This window comes from Microtus pennsylvanicus, chromosome 15, assembly GCF_037038515.1.
Source record: "Microtus pennsylvanicus isolate mMicPen1 chromosome 15, mMicPen1.hap1, whole genome shotgun sequence".
Lineage (NCBI taxonomy): Eukaryota > Metazoa > Chordata > Mammalia > Rodentia > Cricetidae > Microtus > Microtus pennsylvanicus.
This window is the reverse complement of record NC_134593.1, coordinates 24,549,422-24,574,305: the sequence shown is the minus strand read 5'-3', so window position 1 is coordinate 24,574,305 and position 24,884 is coordinate 24,549,422. Positions and strand designations below refer to the sequence as shown.

General features: G+C 50.9%; 2 protein-coding genes across 18 annotated transcripts in view; one reads left to right on the top strand and one right to left on the bottom strand.

Annotated features, from left to right (window-relative positions):
* Hmbox1 (homeobox containing 1) overlaps window positions 1-12,409 on the top strand; it is a 134,746-nt gene extending 122,337 nt beyond the window's left edge. For 8 of the 14 annotated variants that reach the window (XM_075949817.1, XM_075949819.1, XM_075949815.1 and 5 more), the window contains one exon: window positions 439-12,409. In XM_075949817.1, coding sequence (XP_075805932.1) covers window positions 439-576 — 138 coding nt within the window. In that variant the 3' untranslated portion in view covers window positions 577-12,409. The remainder of the gene's footprint in view (window positions 1-438) is intronic. The other 6 variants (XR_012907973.1, XR_012907974.1, XM_075949825.1 and 3 more) reach the window with 4 other exon arrangements.
* Window positions 12,410-14,151: 1,742 nt separating this feature from the next.
* Window positions 14,152-24,884, bottom strand: part of Kif13b (kinesin family member 13B) — a 147,693-nt gene continuing 136,960 nt past the window's right edge. For 2 of the 4 annotated variants that reach the window (XM_075949952.1, XM_075949954.1), the window contains 3 exons: window positions 24,010-24,072; window positions 20,766-21,525; window positions 14,152-17,758 (listed from right to left, as the gene is read on the bottom strand). In XM_075949952.1, the coding sequence (XP_075806067.1) occupies window positions 17,493-17,758; window positions 20,766-21,525; window positions 24,010-24,072 (1,089 nt within the window). In that variant the 3' untranslated portion in view covers window positions 14,152-17,492. The remainder of the gene's footprint in view (window positions 17,759-20,765; window positions 21,526-24,009; window positions 24,073-24,884) is intronic. The other 2 variants (XM_075949955.1, XM_075949953.1) reach the window with 1 other exon arrangement.

Here is a 24,884-nt window from a genome sequence, read left to right as displayed (position 1 = left end):
CTTGTCTCAGCAGTGACACCGTGGATTCCAGTAGCCACTCAGTAGCCTTGTGGATTTAGGAGTGCGCTAGTTTGGGCTCAGTGATTACTGTTGTGTCTGTGGCAAACAGAAAAACCCAAATTACTAATTTATTTTAATCACTTCAGGTTTGATCACCACTAGCAATTTTTTGATAGAATAAATTAATTCTCAGTGCAAAAAAGAACAAATCAAATAATTTTTATCCTTTTTGTTGAGTCACAAAACCAGTTTGAAGTCTCTGGACCCATGTCCATTCAGTGTCTACTTAAATACAATTCACTCCACCGTGAGATGCACTCGGCAGCTTCCTCCACAGATGCTTCTGTCCCCTGCACGGCACCCTGCATGCCTTTTTGTGAGCTTGAGAACTGTTACCAGCCAACGAATAACATTCATTTCTTATTTCTACACATCTAGGATGACAGCACGAGCCATAGTGACCACCAAGATCCCATCTCACTAGCTGTGGAGATGGCAGCCGTCAACCACACTATCTTGGCATTGGCCCGGCAGGGAGCCAATGAGATCAAGACAGAGGCCCTGGATGATGACTGATCAGGGAGGATCACACAGTTACTTAGTTTAGACGTAGCACCTTAGCAGACTTTCCTCGGTCCTTAACATGTGTTCTTACAGTATAACTTACAGTTTCTTGTATGTCAGGTAGCCGTTAGGGTCTTGTTCTGTGAAGATGGCATGGTGCCCTCCGCCTTTGCATATACTCTCTCAGTATTAAAATCCCAGTAAGTAATAACCAACCAACCAAACGTCCCTCTCCCAGCCCCTGAGGCTAAAGAAATCTTGCTGCTCCGTCTTAGCATTCCAAGAAAGTGCTTCCAGTTATATAGATAACCCTCAGTTCTCAAGTAGTAGGCTCTGTGTAAAATCTTGGGTACCTTTAGATTCATGTAACACTAGGCTGTACCCTGTTCCTGCCCCAAGACTGACAGGATGCAAGCTGAGGTAGTGGCACAGGACCAACAGACACCATCCAGGAAGTATCCACGGAGCGCAAGGAACACTAGAGCCCCGCCTCAGCCGGAGAGTCATTGATTTCAGCTGCAATAAGCCGTGCCTCCTAGTCACAGCGTGACTAGACTATACTTCTTTGGGTGCTGTGCTAAGAACGTCATTGGAATCCCGAGCTCAGACCTTGGTTAGTGTTAATATGGCCAACACAAACATCCTTTCCTCTCGCAAGCTGTGTGACTTAGTAGATAACATACTGCCTTCTGCCTTTGGGACCACGATCCTAAAATGAAAAAAGACAAAAAAAAAAAACCACGTTCTGAAAAAGCAGAACCCAGCTTGAGAGCATAGGGGAAAGCATGAGCTGAGTGTCAAATGGATGCTAAGCCCAGTTCTCAGAGCCGCTAAACATTCCACAGCGTGGTGCCAGCCTTCCCGGGAGAGTGCTGGAGATACCACGCAAGTTGCTTTGTCTCCTTGGTGCCCCCTCCCTGCTACCAAACATGTCTCTGAGGATAGAGCTGAGGTCGAGTGAGTGAAAGGTCAGGCTTTGTACCCATCACCTGAAGCCTCCCAGGGTTGCTAGAACTCTCCTGGGGACTGTGCTGCCTCTACTGTCACAGATGCAGATCCTTGCCTAGCTAGGGGCAGAAAAAGCAGGGGACATTTACCACTTACATCCTGAGTGTGGGGCGCAGCAGGATGTGTCTGCTCTGCTCCCATTACTCCGTCCTTGTGGAGGTGTGAAAGCTATATTGCTATAGGCAATTTATTTAATAATTGGAAGCCATATTGATAATGGATGTGGTAATATTTGTAGTTTAATCTACTTTAAGCGGCAGTAACTAATGGAATTTTTTTCCTTGATCACATATGTAGCACTTTTGTTACTTTTTAAAGATATTTATATTTGATAAATCTTTTTTTCATTTTGAGAACTCCAAATACCAAACAGTGAACTTATGTTATAAAGTCACCCTGTGATCACCTTGTCATCTAGTAGCAAAATGATGAACTATTCATGCATCAAAGGAAATTACATCTGCTGGCCTTGTATGAAAATGATCCTGGCAACCTGATTAAATGACACACTGTCACTGTGGGCAAGAAGCAGCAGCCTTCAGTGTGTTGGCACAGTGTGTGTCTGAGAGAGGCTAAGTGTTTTCTGCCTCATCCCATCTCTCCTCTGTGTGTCCGACAAAGCCTTGTTTGGAGGGCAGTGTGGAGTGGGCCATTAAGCAGGGCTTCCGTCTTTTTGTCCATTACCTGAACCAATTTCTAAGACAGAAAGTAGGTACTGTCTCCTTAGCTCCTCCTTCACCAAATGTGTTTAACTTCAGAGCTGTTGAGAGAGGAGGGCACACTGACCCTCCTTCTCCCCTTCTTGCTGGCGGATCCTCAGTATCCACAGCACTTAGCTGGTCTTACTGGGGCACGCTCTGACTGGATGATCCCTTTAGCTGTCAGTCTTGGTTACATGGATGTGAGGAGTCGTCTTTAAGGGGCCCGAGGATGCCACCCCACCTATGTCTGAGACTTTGAAGAGCACTAGGTAGGGCCTGGTCCTGCTCCTGTCTATGGATTTCAGGGGAAACGTGTGTTTTTCCCAGCTCCGAAAACTGAAGTAAAATGGAGCCATCTTCTCTTACTGTAGTACTTGAACCCACAAATTTAAGAGTAGCATTTCTTATTCTCAGGAACGAGCGCCCCACACCTATTTAGAATCTTCCTTGGTTTATTTGATTTATTTTATTTCACTTAGGAGATTGCATTGTCTTTCTTTGCTTTTGTTTACTCAGAGGAATATACCTATTGTGTCTTTCCATTGTGTTTGGGTTTTGTCTGCTCATTCTCAGTTGAATCAGAATGAACAGGAGGGGGAACCATATTTTTCTGATGAGCCACATCCATGATTTACCATGAGGTCATTGTAACTGACGATTTCTTTATGGTGCCATTGCTCTTGTCATTTGTTCTCGCTCGCCTTGTCAAGGGAACCAAGGGAACAGACTTCAGCTGTTCCGACAGCTCCAGTTTCTAAGGGAACTCTGACTGCAACAGAAAAGCAAACCCTTCTGTTGTCCTAAGACCTTTGAGAGAGAAGAATGCAGCAGGGGATACGGCTGAGGCTAGAGCTGGCTGGTGCAGGCAGTTCCAGCTCTGTGTGACAGTGTGGTGGCCCTGGGAGGGCACAGCTGCCACAGTGGCTGGTCCTGCTGCTGGAGAAACTGCCGCATGCCCACAGACTCACAGCCTTACACCGAACCTGCGTTTTCTGACCCACAGTGGGAATTTGCTTCTTTGGGAACAAGGTTCAAATCTACTATCAGGTGGTTTCCTGGGGGTCACCGGGTTCTACTTTTGTGTCCCGGTCCCTGAGCTCTCGGGATGGCCTCAGAGCTGCCACATTCACTCCTCCTTTGGGTGGTAAATCTTTCCTGAAGATTTTCCGGGTTTTAGGAATCAAATTAGAAACTTAAGCCTCCCAGCTGAAAGGAAAAGAGCTGTGCTCTTGCTTGCCTGTCTCTGCTCTTACCTCCTCCTGTACTTCTGTGGCCCCGGAGATCTCTGTCAGGAGTTGTGCCTTCTTGACCAATGAAGATGTTGAAGGGAGGGGAGCAGGCATTCAGAGAGTGTGCTGTGGTTTTATTTTTTTCAGGTACTTTGAGTTACTATTGCTGGGTAGGAAGGCAACTTCTCACCTTCTAGTACCTTACATGACGACCTGTTAACAAAGGACCATCTTAAGATATTCCTGCCTATCTAAAGACAGTCAGCCAGCAGCAGAGGATAGCCAGGAAGGGCAGTACAGTGCTCTCCTGTGTGCGACTGTGCAGTGCCCTCAGTTCACAACAGCCACACAAGGCAGGCTACAGGAGGAGGGACCTGGGATGGGGAGGCAGACAGCCCCTTGGTTCCGTGACCTTGGAAAGACAAGAGTGAGCTGGAAGCCTGTTTGGACTCCTGTACCCCACTCCAGAGCTCCAGTTCCTGGGAGGTTCATCATTCAGCCACACCTAGTTTTTTAGGAGCAGATACCTGGATTTATTTTCACCTCGTGGGGATAGAATACAGAGAGCTGTGATACAGTCATCTCAGCTCTGTAGCTTTAGGAATTCTTGCTTTAAATTCTTCTTGGCCACAGTCATCAGGCACCAGCGATAGAGGGCCCTAGTCCACCGGGACACTCCGTCTCTCTCCATCCCCTCCTTCCATTTTGTGTCAGCACTGCATCTGTCTGGAGCGGAATTCACGCGACATTTTCTCTCGTCTGATCACAAGCTTAGTGGGTAGCCTTAGTCCACCTCCAGACTCGAACCCTCCTTCCTCTTTTGGGTAGCCAAAACTCCATTTGCCACTTTGTCTACACTGAGAATAATCCCCTTTCCACAATGACTTCTCTAGTCTGTTCTAAGAATGTTTCCTTCAAATCTTTATTCTCTCTCATCCCAAAAAGGATTTGGTTAGAAGCAGCATCACTCACTGCATCCCCTTTTATTGTTTTCGAGACAGGGTTTCTCTGTGTAGCCCTGGCTGTCCTAGAACTCACTCTGTAGACCAGAGTTGGCCTAGAACTCAGAGACTCACCAGCCTCTGCTTCCCGAGTGCTGAGATTATGGGCAACATTCCCCAGGCGGTGGTGGCTCATGCCTTTAATCCCAGCACTTGGAAGGCGAGTTCACCACCAGCCTGGTCTACAGATCAAGTTCCAGGACAGACTTTATAGCTACTGAGAGACCCTGTCTCGAGAAGCAAACAAACAAAAAATCCTAAACATTCCCATTTAACTCAACTCTTTTATATTCTTTTCCTCTTGTTCAAAGAACAACCTGAGTTTTTCCCATGAGCCTCACCAAGTTCCTAGGCAATAACTTTTCTTGTGGTCGGTGGTCTTGTGCTCAGAGGCTCTCTGCCTCCTGCAGTGTATCAGTCTCTGTGCATCTCTGTGATGTCTCCCTATTGCTATCATTATCAGCTATGTTTTACTACTGCAGTCACTGAGGCTCTTCTAAGGCCAGCCAAGTCCACTTACAGCTGTACTGAGCCAAACTCATTTTTTACGATTCTCCAAGTGAAGGTTGGATGCATCGACCAGTTCTGCTGTGCGTGTGTTTGAGTGGGAGTGGATTGGGATGCACTGGGGCAGGGGTAGGAATTACACGTGCACAGCATTCCTTTGTGTGCACAAGTATGCTTACTCGGGATTGGGCCACCAGTTATCAGCCATACTAAATTTAGCGACCTGAGCGAGAGCTCTGAAGACCCTTTAGCAATCATCTCCGTAGCATGTGTTGTGACTGTCATGTGTTGTGACTGTCATGGTGAGCACCTGGACAACCGTGAGGCTTTCCAGGGAGGCAGCCATGCATGGCGAGCTGCTTTCTAAGGCTGTCATGGTAGCCTGTGCTAAGAACAGGAGCCCTGCCCTGTACATCCTCCTTCATCACACATCCTCCATTTCAGAGATGGCCGTCACTCTAAGAGGAGCCTTCATTGCACTAGAGAACTGACGTACGAAGGCAGATTGGTGTTCTGGTTGCAGAAGCTTCTCTCCTACAGAGTGTGTTCCAAAAGGCTTTTCTTAAAACCATTTGTTTCTAAACTGAAGGGCAAACATTATGCTTGCGGCAGATACAGGTCTGACAGATGCTCAGAAATGAAGCCTTGTGCCCATCTATGGGCTGTTAGAAACTGAAGTTTGAGAACTGAGAGGTTTCTGTAGCTACTTCATTACACTATTGGGGGGGGGGGCTGTTAAGAAAAAAAATCAGAAAAATCAGCTAGTAATCTGAGCAACCCAGACCTCCACAACACTGATTTTCTTCTTTAACCAAGAGGGAAAGTTCCTTCAGCTGTCTGTCATCTCATCACCAAGGGCCCAGATGTCCTCCAAAGCTGCTTTATCCTTCTTGACATCCATCAGAACTGAATGGAGTTGGTTCCTCTTGGGGGAGATGTGAAAAATCTTCCACTGGTGGGGTTCCCTCCCAAGACCATCCCGCCCTTCACCACTAGCCCTTGCTAGGAGCAGGGGAACTCTGCTGCCTTCCTTCGCTGCAAGCCCTTTCTGTTTTCAGGCCGAGAACTGTTGTTGAGGAACTTGGTGCCCCACTTAGAACACCCAGGAGGCCAGCTCCCCTGACTCCGTGTCCGTCTTCTCTCTCTTTAAATAAGACTGGCTCCATACAGCCATAATTAACTCACAAATCCATGGTGGTGTACTGTGATCAAATGAAGGTTTGGCTGAGTCTTTTTTCGAACTGTAACCATGGTAATTGAGAAGGGAGCGAAGAATGAATATATAAAAGTATAATGGCAATTGTTCCGAATGACTGAGTGTCCTCCTGACATGTAATTAGCTGTTTTAGCAGGATGTAGATTGGCATGGTCACAATTAAGAGAATTTCTGTCCTTTATGTGATTGAGAATAGCAAAGCACCCATCCTTGTTCCCTTCGAGCACTAATGCTCCCGAGAACATTGAGAACAACAGCTCAGTAAACCAAAATAATGACATAGGATTCATGGCTCACCCGGGTGAGAAAGGATTGGGAATCATATCCGGTCCAGAATGGACTGCTTTTTGCCTACATCTGGCTTTGAAATTCTCTGAAACCTCTCGTGTCCAGTTTCAACCTATTCTCCTTTGGCCAGAAACTAGTCTGCAAACTGAGACAGCCTCTCGCAGAGCCTCTGTCTCCATCCTCTCGCCGGTAGCTGGGGCACCTCTCCTGGGGATACCTGCTGCTTTACTGGGCTTCGTGATACTTTTAGGCTTTTCCTTGGAAACTTATTTCCACAGCCATGACCATCAGAAAGTGTCACATGGGAGTTTACAGAGTTGAGTAGTGGTTTCCTTATGGGACCATAAGGCTCAGAACAGATAACATGACAAGAACAGGTACACACAGGAAGGTGTGAGCTCAGGCCCTAGGAGCAGGTGTCAGGCTTGTTTGGCTATTGCACGCCTCCTAGTGATCGTCTTCTGTCAGTGCTGAGTTCTTGGCCCTTCAGAAGCCCCCCAGTTTGTTTATTTTCCTTGTGCGCCTGTGGCGTCCTCATGACCAGGAACTGCAGGAATTGCTAGTCCTCCAGCTGATGCTTAGTTTGTGCTTTTTTTTTTCTTTCTAGTCATCCTTTGCAGGAGCCTTGGTTCAGTTAGAGGAGCAGAAGGGTCCACAGGAATGCCAGCAGCTACCAGTGCTAAGTGGCCTTTTCTAAGCTCTCTGCTGCCCGTGAGGCTCAAGACTCCGGTGAGGTTAGTTGGAGTCCATGAGCCCTGTCCTTTCTCAGGCTGGACACTGCGGGTGTGGGTAGTAGCTGTGTGTGTGTCTTCACCCTTTCTACAGAATGTGCCCCTCTCACCGGAACACTAGTCAACCAGGATGCTGGTCTTAGCTCTGTCGTGTGGAGTGGCTGGAGTCGAGTACTTGCCTAGAAAGGTCTAGATCGCCCTCTTCCCTCAGCACACAGACACACAGAGAGTGCGGAAAAGATTCTGTTCATGGCGATGCTTCGGTTTGATTCCTCCAGATACCTTCAGTGAAATGTGCACAGGTCAGACGTGCGCTCCTTGGGACCTTGCTGAGGACAGTGGATTTTGAACCCTGTCTTACTTCCCCAGCTGCTGAGTGATAGTAGTTATCTACGTTTCAGCCTTCTGATTCGATTCTGAAAAGTCACTATTTGGGCTGATTTTGTGATTTGTACAATACGTACTACACACAACAGTACGTAGAGTCTTTGGGGGACCAGAATTGGCATTCAACTAGAAGTCCCTAATGTTACCTGCTTGGGTGCTCCAGGGGGCCAGTGGTTAAAAACACACTACCCAAGGTATATAGTCCTATATTCCCACAGATACCCCCACCTTAACACGCAAAACTGGCTTAGTTGTCAAGGACAGTGTAGGTAGTATTTGCCTCTGAATAGCTTTTTTTTTTTAAAAAAAAAAAAAAAAGCTAATCCCAAAAATGATTATTATAAGAATCGGAAGATGCTGGCATTTGGGGAATGTGTCATCTTGTTCTGCTGAGGTCACTGCCAACCTGCCTGCTGTTCTCTGGCAGCACTGGGTCACCCCAGTGCCACGGACACTTCTGTTGTCCTCTTCTCTTCAGCCTCCTGCTATGGGGCTAGCCCAGCCCTCCCCACTTGCCGGCGGCTGCCCTGAAGCCTGCTCTTTTCAGTTCTTGCAGCACTTAACTCCTGGGACTTGGGCATCATGCTTGAGTTCCCAAGTGTGTGGTGAACACTCCCACGAACCTGCTGTCCCTCTACCACAAGAAAGGGAGGTAGGGGCATTGAGGAATCCAAGGTTCTGGTGTTGGGTATCAGTGCCATGCTACCATGACCTTGGCTCCTCATCAACACTGACCACCCCATAAGTAAATGCCTGAAGACATCCAAATTTAGGCCTAGAATAAGAACTTCTTAATATTTGGAATCCAGGAATAGAGCAAGCTGCCTCAGGATCACGTGGAGGCTTAGTATTGGTCAGGCACCGAATAAGGGAGATCTTCAGGTTGACCTGTTCCACTCCTCTCCCCACCTTCTTTTCTAGCTCTTTCTCACAAAAGTAGGTTCTCCAAGAGTTGGCTGGGTCACTGTCCTCTTCCCATCTCTTGTCACATCATGGGTAGCCTTAAAGCCCAAGACAATGAAAAGTACTTGAGGAGCAAGGCTGAGGGACCCAGCAGGCCAGCTCCTGGAGCTTCTGACACCTTATTACTACACTAGCTGGCCAGAGTGTGTGGGGGTGGGGGGGTGTCTTAACATTATCCTCGTTCTGCCCCCAACACCTTGATTTGGAGAGAAAGAATATGTGTGCCTTTTATTTTGGTATGATCAAGATTTTGCATCTCTGTTGGTGGCCAAAGGTGCCATGGAAATTGTGGAATAAAATCAGTGCCTGATGCCTACCCAGGGCTCAAGACAGAGGCCAGTCCCAGGGACTTGTGTTTGAAGGTTTGTTGCTCCCTCCAGGATTCCGCTTCTCAGCGCTTCCAGGTCAAATCTCTCCAGTCTTGTTTTGTATCTTCCTAAGCCCAGAAACCCCTCCCATTTTGCTTTACTGGAACTAAGAGCCCAGCCTAAACCTGTGAGGCTGTCTGTCCACTCCATGGCTTACTGAGGCCATTAGACTAGAAAACCAAATGGCATTAGAGTTCTATGAACACAAACAGCAGCCACTCTGCTATGCTTCCTGGGCCCTGTCTGCAGGCGGGGAGGTGCCTGTGGGAGTCGTGTGTGCTGAGTGGAGTGAGTGCTCGTGGCTGCTCTCAGAAAGCAATCCCTTTATCATTTGCCTTGCTGCCCATGTTGACTGTACTGAAATCTGTGGGGACCTCATCATGCATCTCTGAAAATGGGCACCAGAAAAACAAAACCAAAGTTCTCGGGGTGGGTAGAGTTTTCCTTCCAAGCACTGGTCATTCTGGCAAGCTTTCTCCTTCCTGCTCTTTGGTTCTCCCACAACACCACTATGAAAGCTCCCTTCTCTCGGTGGTTCTCACAGTGACCCTGAACAGTGTCAGGGTAGCTGCATCTCTCGAGGTGCAGATCAGGGACCACAGTGGCCAGACTGGCCCTGAGCCACTACATAACTTCACTGGCTGCAAGATAGGACACTCTCTACAGGGTGCCAGGAGTGTGGCAGTTGCCTCCCCTGGAAGAGCCTACAGCCTTCTCCAAGATCATGGGCTCAGCCTCTCCTCCATGGTCATGGTTGAGTCGAGTCTGCTGTACCTTCCAGGATAAAATTCTCATTTATGTTAAGTGCCTAAGCAAGTTACAAACCTCTGGGACCTGCCGAGAGTTGGCCTGTGCCCTGTGCTGCCCACCAGTGTACCTAGCCTCAGGGTGGGTGTCGTGCACCCCCCATCCACCCAGTGCCCCTGCCATTCTGCCTTCAGAATGGTCACAAGGGCAAGCGAGGGGAGAGGGCTGGCTTTGTCACTGTCTCCTGTGTTCCTTCTGTTGATGTGACTGTGGTCTCGAATCCTAGGTGGGTTTTAAGGAATCTACTTAGCTAGGTCTAGCTCAGCGGCTACCGAGTGAAGCAGCAGGCGTGAGACAGCTTCTGCCTGTTAGCACTGGGGGAACATTCCAGCTCAGACGGCTGATAGGCAGGGATCATTGCTGATAGACCTGTGCCCTTTTGCCACCGTGAGTACTGGAGCCAAAGGCCATCATCAGTAGAGTCGCATTAAGACCCAATGTGCATTTTTCAAAAAGCGTTGTTTCGTTTTGAAAATCAAGTCTAAACTAGATTCAGGCCTTTATTTACATGAGGGATAGGACAGATTAGTGACTGTGCTGTGCTCTGTTGTCTAACACAGGTGATGAGTGGGACGGGAACAGTCCATATACAGACACCCGGGGTTTCTTTTGTTCAGACAGTGGGGTAGTGCAAACACTGGTCCTCTGCATGTAACAGGCATGCAGACCTTACCAGTAAAACTGCCTCACCTAGAGAAAGGAAAGCTGTGGGTGAGTGGCCAAGTGGTGATGAGAACGAGGCTCTGTGGAGCACGCCTACCATGCTGCCCTCGGGGGTGCTGTTATCCACTCCCCTAGATGCAGCACCCACGGCCTCGGGCACCTGCTGGGCCCAGTGAGACTGAGGAATGTCAACCAAACGCATGACTGAGGGGGGACAGCTCTGAGGCAGAGCAAGAGGGTCAGGGTTCTGGGCCCTGACTGGACTTGAACATTCTAGGAAGAGCCGAGTGCTGAGGAGTGGCAGCCACTCCTGTTGGAGCACAGCTGGTGGAGCTCACCGTGGGGCTGGGAACAAGCTGGCACGGCCAGCTGGGAAGTGGAAAGCAGGCTTCTATGTTTGGACCAGACACCAGGGACCCGATGTCTTGAGGTTGCCCGCAGGCATTCAGTGTGGCTGTGTAGGATCCTGTTGGATGGTGGGGGAAGAGGGCAGAGCGCCCTCCTGGCCTTGGCCATTGTATGTCTTAGTCTCTGTGTTTTCCTTTGGTGTCTCCTCTGGTCTCTGTCCCCATCTTGTGTGCCATGTATCCCTGAGGGTGTTGCACCTGTGTCTGAGTCTGCTGTAAGGTGTTCAGTCTACCTCAAGGGGTCATCATGGCAAGCTCTGTCCACATGGAATCCTCCTTACATGCCACACACACTGGAATGTATACCGTCCCACCCTATAACCTCCTGACCCCATCTTTTCCGTAATCACCACAGACTCCTAGTGCAAATTGGATGCTGCTTTAAATGTGAAAAAATTGTTCAAAAGCTATAAAATCTGAATGAAAGCTAAAGCTGAATTTATAAGCCTTGTTGCATATGAGCCAAAAGTGCAAAAAGCTCTATATAATGAACTAACCTGCCACTCGTATAAATATAAATATATATAAATATATTAAAACCAGACTGTTCTACAAAATTGTGTATTTGTATTTTTGTGTACGTACAATTTTCTGCTAAGCAGAAGGAGGGTGTAGTATAGGGCGCTGTGAGAAGAGATTTGGTTTGATCCCATTTCTTTGTTACTATTTTTGTTAACATCAGATGCCTGTCTTTGTCTTCTCTGTGTATGACACTGTTTGGAAAGCTGCAGTATCCTTCTTCCTTAGGCCGGAGTCTGTGATGATAAAGCTGGGGTGCAGAGAGGTGTCTTGGCCACCCAAAGAGGGAGCAGGCTTGACTCCCATTGTGCTCCTCGGGAGTCATGAGGCGGCCCTGAGGGAGGGAAGTAGCTGCACCCTGAGGCTAGGCATGGCATTCTGACTTGTCTCTGGAAAGCAAACTCCCCTTCTAGAAACCAACTTCCCAAACAAGACCACTGGATACTCAAACCCAGGGAGCAAGGGGAACTTCTGTCTGTTGCCCAGGTGGCTCTGCCTGGCGTAGCACCAAGCCCCCTGGCTGTCACTGGGCCATGCACCCCTTCCAGGTAGCTGCTGCCTTTTTAGACAGGGTTACCAGATGCCTCCCTCTCGGAGCTGTCACCTGACCTCCTGCCCTTGACCTGGAGCATCTCAGAACCCACTTTGCCGGTGCTAAACAGGAGAGGGGTTAGAGTGGCTGCCAGTAATGGCCAGAACCAACCCATCGGAGGCCAAGACAAGCTTGGGTGCCCGCCCATGTCCTCCCAGCCCCTCCTGGGCCCGGGTGGAGCCTGCTCTAGGAAGTGATACTGCACCTTCCCAGTAGGACTCGGATTCTAACAATGTGTGATGATGACTGTAGCAAGAAGCCCTTGTTTCTGGATGTAAATGGTCAAAGAAACAAGGGCTCTACTGTATTGATTAAATAGTTCCGACGAGTCCTGTTTCATTGTACTCCTATTCTGGATTAGTGCCTTTTGGACAGTAGACTGTTCTGTAATTAAAATGTAGTATACTGCTTTTTTGTACAGTTTTGTTTTAATAAAACTTTTTTTTAATTTGTGTTTATTTTAGTATTGTACCTATTAGAGAATAAAATGTATAACTGAACAAAGGCTGTCTGGGATTTCTTTGGATCCAAATATTTAAGGGGCAGGGGCTGAAGTGGGTACAGGTGTTTTATGCACCCTCCCTTATACATTTTTAGGGGTTTGTTTTTGTTTTCTAGTTTGGGGATCAAACCTGAAGTCTCTCACATTCCAGGCAAGAGCCCTATCTGCAGCTCTGCCTTTTAGACTTTGCAAAGGGACGTGGAGCTGGGAGATCCTAGTGCCAGAGCCCAAGCAGAAGAACCTCTGCCGTCACCTGACCCTGGGCGCCATGGTCACACTAAGGGATCTTTTAGAGTCCCCAAGCCCCCAACCACAGTGGCCCAGTGCCCATGTTTGGAGAGGGCCACCCAGTAAGGCTTCACCCCTAGGATCACAGGCAGGCTTAAGGTGCCATTGCTTTTCAATCTCTCCATTTCCTGTTGTAGCCAGCCCCGTTCTGGGCCTCTTAAAGGAGCCAGCTCCGAAGCTACATCTGGAGGCGCAGGAACAAAGCAGTAGCTTTGTTCTGCTGCTCTGGTTTTTAGTGGTGAGCAGAGCAAGGACCACGTCCCAGCCCTCCCTGTCCCACAGGCAGATCCATTGACCCTCCCTCCTTAGAAGACTGAGAACAACCAGTCTCCCTTTATGGGATGGCATATGGCTCAGCCTACCTCATGGGTCTGCATAGTTTGGCCCTAGCTCCTATTTCAACTTAAGCCTGAGTCTCCTCAACCTGGGCACATGCACTACATGGCTAAGCATCTCTCTGGCGTACCCCCTCCTCTCTGCATCCAAGAGTGGCTTCCTCAGCCCCTCCAGGCCCTGGCGCTGGCCACATTCCAGGCTCAGGATTGATGCACACGTTCTTTGAGTAACTCAGTAAGCAAAGAGTGGATCAAGTGTGACAGTCACTAGAGCCCATGCCAGGGCTTGGTACAGACAGCCTAGACTCCTCCTGCTCCTGCCAGGTAACAGCAGCCTAGGAAAGATGATGTATCCACCCCACCCCTCACCCATCCAAGGCTGGATCAGTTCCATTCAGAATCCTGCCTCATCTTTCACAGGACTGCCCCTGGCTGCCACACTCCTGTCCCTCTTGGCAGAGCTTATGTCTGAGAATAACTCTGCCACACTTGGGAATACAAACAAGCCCCGTGCAGACAGAGCTGCCTATGGCTGTGGCCGCTTTCCCTCGGGCCTCCAGGTGGCCTTGACCCTGCATTCCCAGGACATTCTACTTACCAGAGTTGGGCAGAATGATGCACTGCCAGGGAGAAAAACACAGCAAGTCCTGTCTGCTGAAAATGGCGCTCCAGGGGAAGCAGAGGCGTCCTGGTAAGCAGGCCTAAAGTCAGGTTCCACAGCCCAAAGGGACTTGATCCATCCCTGCTGGCCAGCCACAGCCCTAATTGATGCCTCTTTCCTAAAACAGCTGTTCCAGGGCATGTCCATGTCTGCAGCAGTAGAAGGGCTCTTCGCTCTCTAGTTGAGTCCAGAGTGGGGCCTATCCCACAGGCTGAAGCAGATGGTGACGGCCCTGCCTGACAGCTGAGGACCCGCACACCCACACTGCCACCTGTGCTTAGCTAGCCCTGAAGCCCGGTTACTTCCAAATCTATGGAGCACATAAGTCTGTGCCCTGGGGCCTGCACCAAGGCACAGAACAGTGAGCAAAGCCAGGTGAGGGTAGAGAAGAACAGCTAGGACTAACCTCAGACATAAGCAAGAAACCATCTGGCTTTATTTAGAAGCTGTTGGTCACTTGACAGAAAGGCATTTATGGTACAAAATTACAGTAGTTTGGTTCATCGTACAACATAAATCATCATCTTTACTATTCATTACAGGGTCTTTGGATTTTTAATTCCCATTTAATATGCACCAAATCACTGTAATCCTGGAATCAACATCACTTCATGTGAGCTCGTATTTATATGATCCACACACCCGTGCTGTTCCCAACTCTCCCCACACCGTGGATATCCACAGCCCACCAGGAAGGCACCACAGATATTAAGAGAAAGATGCTTTGGGTAGTGTTGGGGCTGGAAGCACAGGCTAGACACTGGCCCCAAGGAAGGCACTAGAGATGGCCCTATAGTCTCGACCTGAGGTGGCCTGGGCCTTGAGGCACAAGAAGCTTCAAATCACCCTCCATGCAAACACACCACATACACAGGCAGCTTGGGCAGGTGGGTTAATGCTGTGTGAGCCACTCACCTGCTTCCCACATGGAGCCTCTAAGGTATGAGAAGTGGTGGGGAAGACCACAGATGTGGAGACACCATCTATATCTCTGCAGCTCCTCAGGGGCCATGTCCCTAAACACAACCCAGAAACAATGGCCCTCTGCCCCAACTACACACCCACTACCTGCCTAAACTACCTGATATTTTAGCGACCATGACCCCTGTACATCACTACTTTCCAGCTGCAAGTTAGTGTCAGCCTGCTCCAGAAAAGCATTGAGTAACAGATTGTGGCATGCTGCTGGCCCGTGTGGCCTCATCTAGTATAGCAGCCCAGTCAGCAGGGGACATGAGGGTGCAGCAAGCCCTGCAGGCCTGCAAAGACCTCCATCTCTTCAGACCCATCCTGAAGCGCCAGCTTTCCTGCGGTCACCTCCCTACCCTCATAGCAGACACACACACAGGGTCCTCTCAGCTACAGGGACAGCTCATAAGAAACACCCATGAAGATAAACTTGCCAGCATGAGGCTCCAAACTTCACTCCCATTAAAGGCGTGAAGCACCAAGGTACATGAGAGCGAGGAGCCTTCTGTGAAGGCGGACTGCCCTTACAAAACACAGCCCCACAGTTGGGCCCCAGCGCCAACCACTTGAGGGCGGAGCAGTCCTGGCCGTGTTTGGGCCACCTGAAGGCTGTCCTGCAGGGCCCCGTGGGAATGGTGCTTTTCAGCAGCTTGGGAGTGGGGAGGGCTGGGGAACCTCAGGTCCAAGGAGCTGGGAGGAAAGTGGGCTGGAAGGAGAGAAGGTCCCAGAACCACCAGACAACAGCTGGTGGAGCTGGATCACTCACGACTTGCTCTGGAGAGCCCCAGCTAACAAGATGAAGTCAGCAGTCCCTTTACATCCTGTTTTAGTGACAGATGGCATAATGTCCCTTCCCCCAGCATAACAATACTGGCCTTATGCCTACAGGAACTGCTCTCCCTAGCACACACTGCATGGCCGCCCCAGAGGGAGGAGGTACTCTGGGACTCTGGCCCCTTCAGAGAATGACTGCACTGCTCTCTGGGGGACACCATGGACGCTGACTGGACAAAACCTCTAACTGAAACACAATCGAGAACTTCTGTGCTGCCCCAAGAACAAGCCAGGCAGAACTGGCAGTGCTAACTCAGCAACACACATCTAGAGGGGATCCCCAAAATGCCAGCTAAAGGAGTTACAAGGCCTGGTGCCTGCCTCATCTGTGCTGTTCCAGGAGATAAGAGGCAGGTCTCTCCAGACAGACCCTCTGCCAGCCAGGCCCCCTGGTGACTAGAGCAGAGTATAACTCTCAACACCCCACCCCTGCTGGGGCTTCCATGCAGGCACAAGGCAGGGTCTGCGGCTCTGCCAGGGAGACCGCCATCCTTCTGTTGCCCTGAATCAGCCTCTGCTCGGTCTGGGCACGCAGATGCAGTGAGGTTTGTACTGGGCTAATAATCAGACAACACAGACTGTCCAGACTGAGTGCCAGCAACACTAGCCTGGGGCCACAGGGCTGGGGAGGCTGAGGTGATCTGAAGGGCCACTAAACCCATTCCCCAACAAAAGCCTTCTGGGGGTGGTTCTTAAGGGTCAGAGTTTGAGGCCAGCCTGTTCTACAAAGTTCCAAGATAGCCAGGACTGTTGTGCAAAGAAACCCTGTCTCGAAAAATCAAAGACTCTGAGGGTCAAAACTTACAACAAGCTGCCAAGAATAACTTCCATTCTGAGCTGAAGAACAGGGCAGAACCTGGGACAACAGGACTGGGTGGCTTCGACCTGCCTGCTCAGCCCACACACACATTCCAGGGAGGAGGTGGTCATGTCCTGGGATCTACCATGACTGCAGCATATATCCAAGGAAGGAAAATGGAGGGCAGTTCTCCCCTCACCGCTGCCTGCCTAGCTGGTGGCCCACAGGTGTAGTCAGGGTTTAGGAACTGCCCTGAGTCAAACACTATCCAGCTGTTTCCTGAAACAAGGTACTAAGGGCTAGAGCTGTGTCAAGCCCCTGGGCCTGCCTTCACCCCGGTGACAATAAGGCCATGGTGTATCTGCAATCTAGCAACAGAAGAGTGGCTTCATCTGCTGGCCCCTCCAGCAGCCACCCTCCAAAAGGCTGCAGCTCCAAGCAGCCAGAGGCAGTAAGTGCAAGGCGGCCCTAGGCAGATAAGCTGGGACAGGCAGCGGCTGGGGGTCACTGATTATTTCAGCTTTTGAAAAGAATAAATTAAATAAATATAGTTCAAGCATCCTGTTAGGGAATGAATAGCCAAAAGGAGAGACTTTCTGGTGTAAAGACTGGACACCAGCCAAGATGCCTCCCAGCAACCCCGTGTGCCACGCAGAAGGATGGACATGGGTTAGGGAGACTGATGCACAGAGAGTGGTACGGGCTGCTCCCCGGGCACAAGAGGGAACTCCTGTCTGTGGAGGGCAAGACACTAGTTAGGGTCATTATTTAAATTAAGACATTAGTAAAGTCAGCAGAATAAGGAAAAGGGGAGCCCAACAAACCTGGCTGGGACCCCCCCCATTTCAAGCAGGCAAGGAGGAACTGGCCTGACTCCAGCCCTGCCAGCCAACTACCATCCCTCAAAGTCTCTGGGCTCCCAAAACCTTCCACCCCAGCTGGAGAAGTGCAGCTGAGGAGCCTCTGCCTTCATCAAGTAGAGGAAGAAATGCAGCTTCCAGATTCCCAGGGAGGACGGAGAACCAGGTTGCCCACCATCCCTGCATTGTGCAAAAAGCATTCATGGCCCTGCTTCCAGGGAAAGGGCGTCCTCCAGGAAGGTACCAGAAGGTCTCCCCCTTCCCATCAGTGTCCACCAGGAGTGGGGTGCAATTCAGCTGGCCCAGGACTTCCGGTTCTCAGGGTTCTTGTGGCTCCTGTCGCCCTTGGCCAATGCAGCTGTCAGTGAGGCCAGGTTGGTGGCAGAGCCCGAGATGGTAGCACTCCTGCGGGCCTCTGGGGCTCCTTGAGGCTGGAGCCCTGCACTACGCCTGCGCCCAGGGCCTGTAGCCCTGCGGACTCGGCCCGGTCTCACCAGCAGCCCATAGCCAGGGTTGCACTTGAAATACTGCTTCCCGCCAATGGAGCCATCATTCTTTCCTGTGGGAAAAGGAGGCTGCATCACGGAGGCGCCATGTTACCTTCCTCACTGTGCCCAACATGCCCACCCCCATCCACCACCCAACCCAGAAAACAGGTGGTTCAGTGAGCCTAGAGCAGAGCAGCAGCCTCTCAAGACAGCAAACAGTGGCACCAGGGACCCACAGACCCTTAGCCCTGTGCTCTCAAGCATGAGATAATAAGCCTTGGACAGAGACCTGCTGAGGACTGGGGAGGCCACCAAGGCAGAGCTGGCTCTTGCTCCTCCAGGAGCACCAGTCCCTTTCCTGAGAACACAAACGTAAGCTTAGGAGGGCAGGTGACCCAGGTTCATCCAAGAAGCTGGCAAAATCACGGCAGAGTGTGTCAGCAGATGCCACACTGGGCTGTCAAGAACTATAGGAGCGACAACTTCCTCTGACAGGTGAGTAGGGGATGTGAGAGGGAGACGGAGTAGACAGGGAAGAGCCCACCCGGGAGCCATGGTAACCAGGTTATCTTTCTTTTAGTGCCTGCCTTGCCTGCTCATCTCTGGGAAGTAGCCAGGGCCTGCAGTGGTCGCTCTGCCTCTCTTCAGACATCCTCACACATAACCCTTTTGGTCACTGCCACAATCTCTTAACTGGCTACCTCTCACCCCAGCTCCGCCTCATCTGGTCTCAGCTAAGGGCCCAGCTGGCTGCATGCAGACCACAGCTCAGTCCAGGCGTGACTCCCCAGTTGGGCCTCCAGAGCACCTAGCGTGGATCCCGTGAGACAGGGTCCTTCCCTGATTTCCTGACGTGCAGCTCTCTGGCCCTTCGTGACCTGTTCTGATGTCACACACTGTCACCTTGACACTCCTCCCAAACGATCCCCCTTTGACCATCTGTCCCCGGCTGCAGCTTCTACATATCTTCCCCAACCCTGACCACTGTTCACCACACCTCCCACAACCTTACCCACAATCCTCTCCAGCCCATACAACTGCCACTCCTCACAGTAAACTTCCTGTTCCCATTACTCCCCCTGTATATTCTGCAAGAAGTGATCTTTTCAAGCCCTGACCAAAGTGCACTACCTCCCACAAAACCCTTAGATGCAGGTACCAGGCACCCCTCAGGCCTCAGAGCCGTCTTCCTGCTGGTCCTCACACTCAGGGAGCTGGGCCACACTCAGGAGTGCTGCCCTGCCCGACCCTGATGGCAGCAGCCTTCCCAGCTCTGCTTCCTGCGTCCTTTGTTTCTCTGAATAGCTCGTGGCATTCCTGACAGCTGCCCTCCCCCTTTCTCAGCACACTTCTTTCCCTCACAGCGCTTGTTCCCATCAGAATCTTATTCCTGTAGCATTTTCCCCTCTGCACAGTTAAAAGTCAAGTGGGGGATGTCGCTCACCATCATGATGGTGAATTTGAACCTAGCACAGCGATGTGAACAAAAACATGTGCTTAGGTAGCTCCTGTTGGTAAATTATTTACTAATTCTCTTTAGTTCTGGATTTCAGCTGCAGACACAAGACACAAGGTTCTTCCTGAATCCCCCTTTGCACTTTGCAAAGAGCAGATCTGAATTTTTTCCCAGCCGTGCTGCAGCTATCATCCTGAGCCACTTCCAATCAAGCTATTCTGTGTCAGATTATTTTTAAAGACAGTGACTTCAAAGGAAGCATTTGGCTCAGGGACGGGGTATCATTTTGGCCTGCGCCTGCAGTTAGGAATGAATGGGCCTATGAGGTCACAGGCTGGTGGAGAGACAGCAGGGCCTAGTGCTGGGCTCTGAGAGTGCCCTCCTAAAGGCTGGAGTCCACCCTGGCAAAAACTGCTAGCTCTGAGTGTCCAGACAGTGGCAGGGAGCCAGCTCTCTCGTGGCAGCCTGGGCAGTTATTGCTGCAGGAACAGTGGACTGCACATTTCAGCCACAGTGTCCCTGCAGTCCAAACGCTGCACTCTCATCTCTCCCTGCCCAGACCAAGGAACTCTCTGTGCTCCAAAAGGGAGAAGATGCTCACACCTGGCCCTCCAGCACTGCGAGGGGGCGACCACTCTGGAAACCATCTGCCCTCTGCACACGCTCAACGCTGAGCAAGAGAGATGGGCCCCTGTGTCCATGTGGCTGTCCTCAGCCTGCTCTGAGAGCAGCCTAAGAGCACAGACATCCATGCAGCAGAGCTCAGCCATAAACAGGAAGGAGCTGCAATGGCCCCACCACAGAAGGGGACCCTGGCCACACATTAGGAAAGAAGCCAAGCCCAGATCATGGCCTCCCATAAACTTAGAGACAAAAAGCAGATTAGCTGTAACCCAGGGCTGGGACAAGAGATTTCCCTGGGAGGTGACAAGTATGTGACAATACAGAGCCAGTGATGGCGGCCAGCTCAGCAGGTATGCTCAAAAGCACTGAACTGCAGGTTTCACTGGCGCAGGTGGGAAATGAGTACCCAATAAAGCCTGGCCTGCATCTGCAACAGGGATGGAAGGGCCTGAGAGGCCAGGGTGCTGGGCCCCTAGAGTCTACTCCTGAGGGAGAAAACAGCACTGGGAAATGTCTGGATAGAAGTCTGGCAAGTGATTCTTTAGGACCTCCCCTGCTTTCTGACCACTTCTGAGCTCTGCAGTTGGCCCTGAGAGTCAAGAGTCCTCAACACTCCACCTTCCCTCGAGCAACCAGCTCAAGCGAAGTGCCCTGGAGTCTCAAGAGCACTGAATGCAGCCTGGGTTGGTGCCACTGCCACTTTACAGAGAATGCTGGGCGTGGTGGCAACCAGCTATAGCCCCAGGTGATGGTGAGGCTACAGCAAGAGGATTGTTGGGCCCAAGTCTTTCTGAACCAGTCTCGGCCACACAGCCAGATTTAAAAGCATTACACCAAGTTCACAGTTGTTTTCGGTGACCCTTGGGTCTCTGATGTTTTAGAGACCTTAAACATGCTAGCATTGGTTTATGAAGGGTCAGGGGGCTTGAAGAGTGTGACTGATGTCACTGGGCACATCCCAGGGGCACGTTCCGCAGGAGCACCCACAGCCCACTCACCTGAAGGCAGGTCCAGCTCCACACCAATCCATGTCCCCTCCTGGAAGTCAGTGGGTCCAATGTACCTCACGATGCCGGTCTTGCTGGTGCCCACAACAACATACTCTCCCTCCTTGAGCCACTCAGGGACTTCGCTGGCCTCCTCAGAGTCAGATGTCACTTCTAGCCTCCCCAGGGCTTGTCCCCCAGCATGGCTGGGCTCTTCTGAAGCCAGTGGGTCCTCCTCAGCTCCAGGGGAGGCACCCCCCAGCATGCCTGTGAAGGACTTAAGCTCTGAGGTCCGCACTTTCCGGATTCTGAATGGGGATGTGGGCACAGTAGACGTAGGTTCAGAAAGAAGGGGTGGTCTGGGAACCTCCAGCTCTATGCTTTGAGAAGGTGTGGCAGGCAGTACCTGGGGCTCTTCCAGGGCAGGTGGATGGCTCTTAGAACAGGAGAGGAAAGCCAGCTCAGGCTCTGGGGTGACCTGACTCAGGGCAGGGGGAGACCCAGGTGTCTGGTTGCCAGGGCCTGTGGTGTCCAGGCCTAGGGTGAATGTTTCTGACAGGGTGGCAGTGGAGACACTGTGGGAAAAGTAGCCACTGGAAGCTTCACTCAAGGGACTGGGGGGGCCATCTTGCCCTTCTGGGGGCTGAGTAACCACCATGGTAGATGGCAAGGAAGACACTTTGACAGGTTTGTCACAGATCTTTACTGCAGGGGCCGCCATCTGCACCACGGACTCCAAAGCCCCACCAGGCACTGGGCTGCCACCTTGAGCCTGCAGAAGGGCAAAAGATATACTGAGGAGAGTTGAAAAAGGCCTTCCCACACAATCAAAGCACAGGCTAGCTCTACCAGCTCTATGTTGAAGCCTGGGTAGGAGCTGTTCCAGGCTGAGGGACAGCACACACCTGAAGGAAACATAGCCAGAGCTTGCCTTGGCCCTGGAGCCAAATGCCAGGTGAGGCCTGAGCTATATACCTGTGTTCAGGAGTGGCCCTGCTGCATTTGCAGCTCATCTTCCACAGAGATGTTCATCCCTGCACTCGGGGGCAGGGTAGGATGACACACAGCAAGGCTCCTTGTTCCAGGGAGCACGAAGCAGTACACACTTAACCTCACTATGCCTGTCCCAGCTTTCCTGGTCTCAGGTAACTGTTCCCATGGAAGCAGATGGCCTTCACCCACCACTGTTCTCACAGTGAGACAGAAACACACAATAAAGAGGGCAAAGGAGTACTTTTCTCTGGTCAAATCCAAAGGATGACCTCACCAGAGGATCTGAAAGTGCTTTAGCAAGCAATGCAGGCACCAGGAGGCACTGACCTCAGACAGTGTTGGGTGGGGTGCTCAGGCTGGGAGTCAAGGACAAGGAGGGGACCCAGGACTCCTGTGGCCATGACTCTTTCTCTAGGAGCTGGCTTTCCTGGCTGTCGGTGTCGGGGCTGGGGGCCTCTAATCCTGGGACGTGGGTCAGGGTTTCTCACAAGCAAAGACAGAGCCAGGGGCAATGGCCTTTCACATCTCTGTCCGAGTTACCAGATGGAAGAGACAAGACAAAGCTAGCATGTTGCAGTAATGGCAGGGCACCCGCTAGGCCCAGTGTTTGGGAAGTGAGTGTAGGACGCTCTTTTAGATAACTAAGGCTGCCTGAGGGAGCAGAGCACCAACTCCCAATTCTGTACCCACATGCCAGGGACAACCGTGGGAAGGAAACAAGGTGGGAGGCTGCGCAGGGAAAGGGAAGCTGCATCTCAATATTTATGTACAGCTGTGGTCACTTTCCCATTGAAACACAGGATTTATTTGAACTGGGAAGCAGCTAAGATCTATACGTCTTTTCCAGTTTCTTGGCTTAATGCAGCAGTCTGATAAATCACGCATTTTCCCGTGAATTGTCATTTATATTCCTGCTTCCAGAAGCCTTCGCTGCCCACAAGGCACCCTTTCTGGAGAGGGAATTAACGGCACCTCTCGAGATTAACAGCCCATTTTTGTGATGGGGCTGTCACTGAAAACTTACTCAATCTAGCAGATCAATAACCGTCATTGCCATAAATATGCTGAGAGATTAAGCAATCCTTCAATCATTTTTCTTCCGCAACTTAGACATGCTTTATTTATTCTTTCCTACTCTAGTTAGCTACTGCTGGATGTGGGGAGTAGAATACACAGAGCTACAAAAGAATCTGGACATGCCCTGTGGCTTTGAGAGAGGGCCCTTTCCACGCTTACCCCCAGTTCCATCCAGGCTGCTCTGGCCATAGAGAAGCATGAAGGAGAGGCATAGACAGCCTCAGGTGGCAGGTGTCCCACTTGATTCACTGTGGGAAGCAGGCTGCAGGAACTATAGACACAGTCATTTACAGTAAGGCCAAGGGAAGATGAGGTGCTTGCCCACGTTCCCCACCGAAGGGACCAAACAGTGATGGCACAGACCAAAGACGGTAGAGGGAGACGATATACGTGCCGCCTACCATGCCAGCACCTCGCGAGCAGTTCCTCATGGCTGAAGGTGATCTGTCACTTGCAACCTAACTGCTGCCTCTGGAATGTCCAGAGGTCGTGAGGCCATGAGGATGAAGGTGGCCTTGCCAGTGAGAGTCCTGCTCTTGTTCAAAACTGTCCACACAACAAACGGCTGTGCTCCCAGGGGAAGGGACTCCTTGAGAGGGCTAGGACACCAGGAAGGCACTGGAGTGACAGGGCACTTTCAAAATGGGATGCTGCCTGAAGGGGGACTTTTCCTTCAAACCACTGGGCCCTGTTTGCTGCTGACTGAATGAGTAAACTTCCCCTGTGAAGACATGGCATCTCCCGAGACTGGAGGTGTGGGGGAAGTGGACAAGGGAGGCCTACTGTTCACGGGACGGTGAGTGCTACCATAAGAGATGGTTTCCTCCCAGCTTAGCATCAGTCTTCACACAGATATCATGAACCAGAATGAAATGTAAAACTGAGAATTAAGCAAATGCTCACAAGGAGATGGTTCTGTTTATAGAAATCCCCTCTGCCTAGCAGTGAGCTATTAAAGCACAGACTACATTAGCAGTCAAGCACCAAAGACTTTAGCAATCATATGATTAGCAGGTTGAAAATAGCCAAGTGTAACAAGGAGCCTGTGCAGGGAGAAGACAGTGACCTACATTGTAGTTAATTATCAAAGTGAGAAGCAAAGGGGAAAGGCAGGTGTGGACAAAAGGATCCTAGCTAGTGTCAGGGCCACCTCTGCAAGTGGAACAGCCCCAACCTGGTGACTCACCTCCTCTGTCCTCGTTGCCCGGGCATCTGAGAAGGTAGGCTGCACCAAGATTCGGGGCACAGGCTGGGGAGACAAGTGCATGAGTGAGAGACCCACAAAGGGCACAGGGGCACAGAGCAGAAAGCTGCCAGGAGTCACTAGGAGACATCACCACACTCCTACCAATTAGGCTTGTGGGTTCCAGGGTCCACACCACAAGAGAAAGGAAGCCAGTGAAGGCTCGCCCCAGCCAGAGACAAGACATACATACAAGTGTCATGCTGCTCTGTGGTCACAGACACATGCTGACCAAGGATAGACTGTTTAAGTGCAAGTCTCTACACGGAGTAACTGGGGCAGGAGTCAGGAGCTGGGAGACAACCTGAGCGCACTCAGAGCACGTAACATGTCACAGGACTGAGAAGGAAGGAAGCTTCTCTCGCTGGAGCACCAGGCAGACAAGGACATATGGGCAGCCTTGGGCATCCCAGACTAACCAAGCTAGGGAAAGAGAGAGAAGTCACCTGACTCCTAGCAGAGCAAGCAGAAGACCCAAGAGTCAGAGCCTCGCTGACCGTGCAGTGCAGACTGATAGGAAAGACAGCTGCAGTCAAGCAGACATAGCAGTAAGAAAATTCGGGGAGAAGAGCCCAAAAGAGGGGGTGAAACATCACAGCAGAAGACTTCTTGACTTACAAACACGTGATTCAAGGAGCATTAGAGGAAAGCTGAGAATCTGGGTAAAAGCGTAAAGTCAGAAGGAGGAAGCAGGAGCCAGGTTCATCTTGCAGTGAGTTCAGCAGTATGGGACAAAGAGGTAGACAGCAGCGTGAAGGTCTCTGGAAGAAACCAGGAACCATTTCTGCCTCCAGCGCTTGCCAATTCTGGCTTCCGTG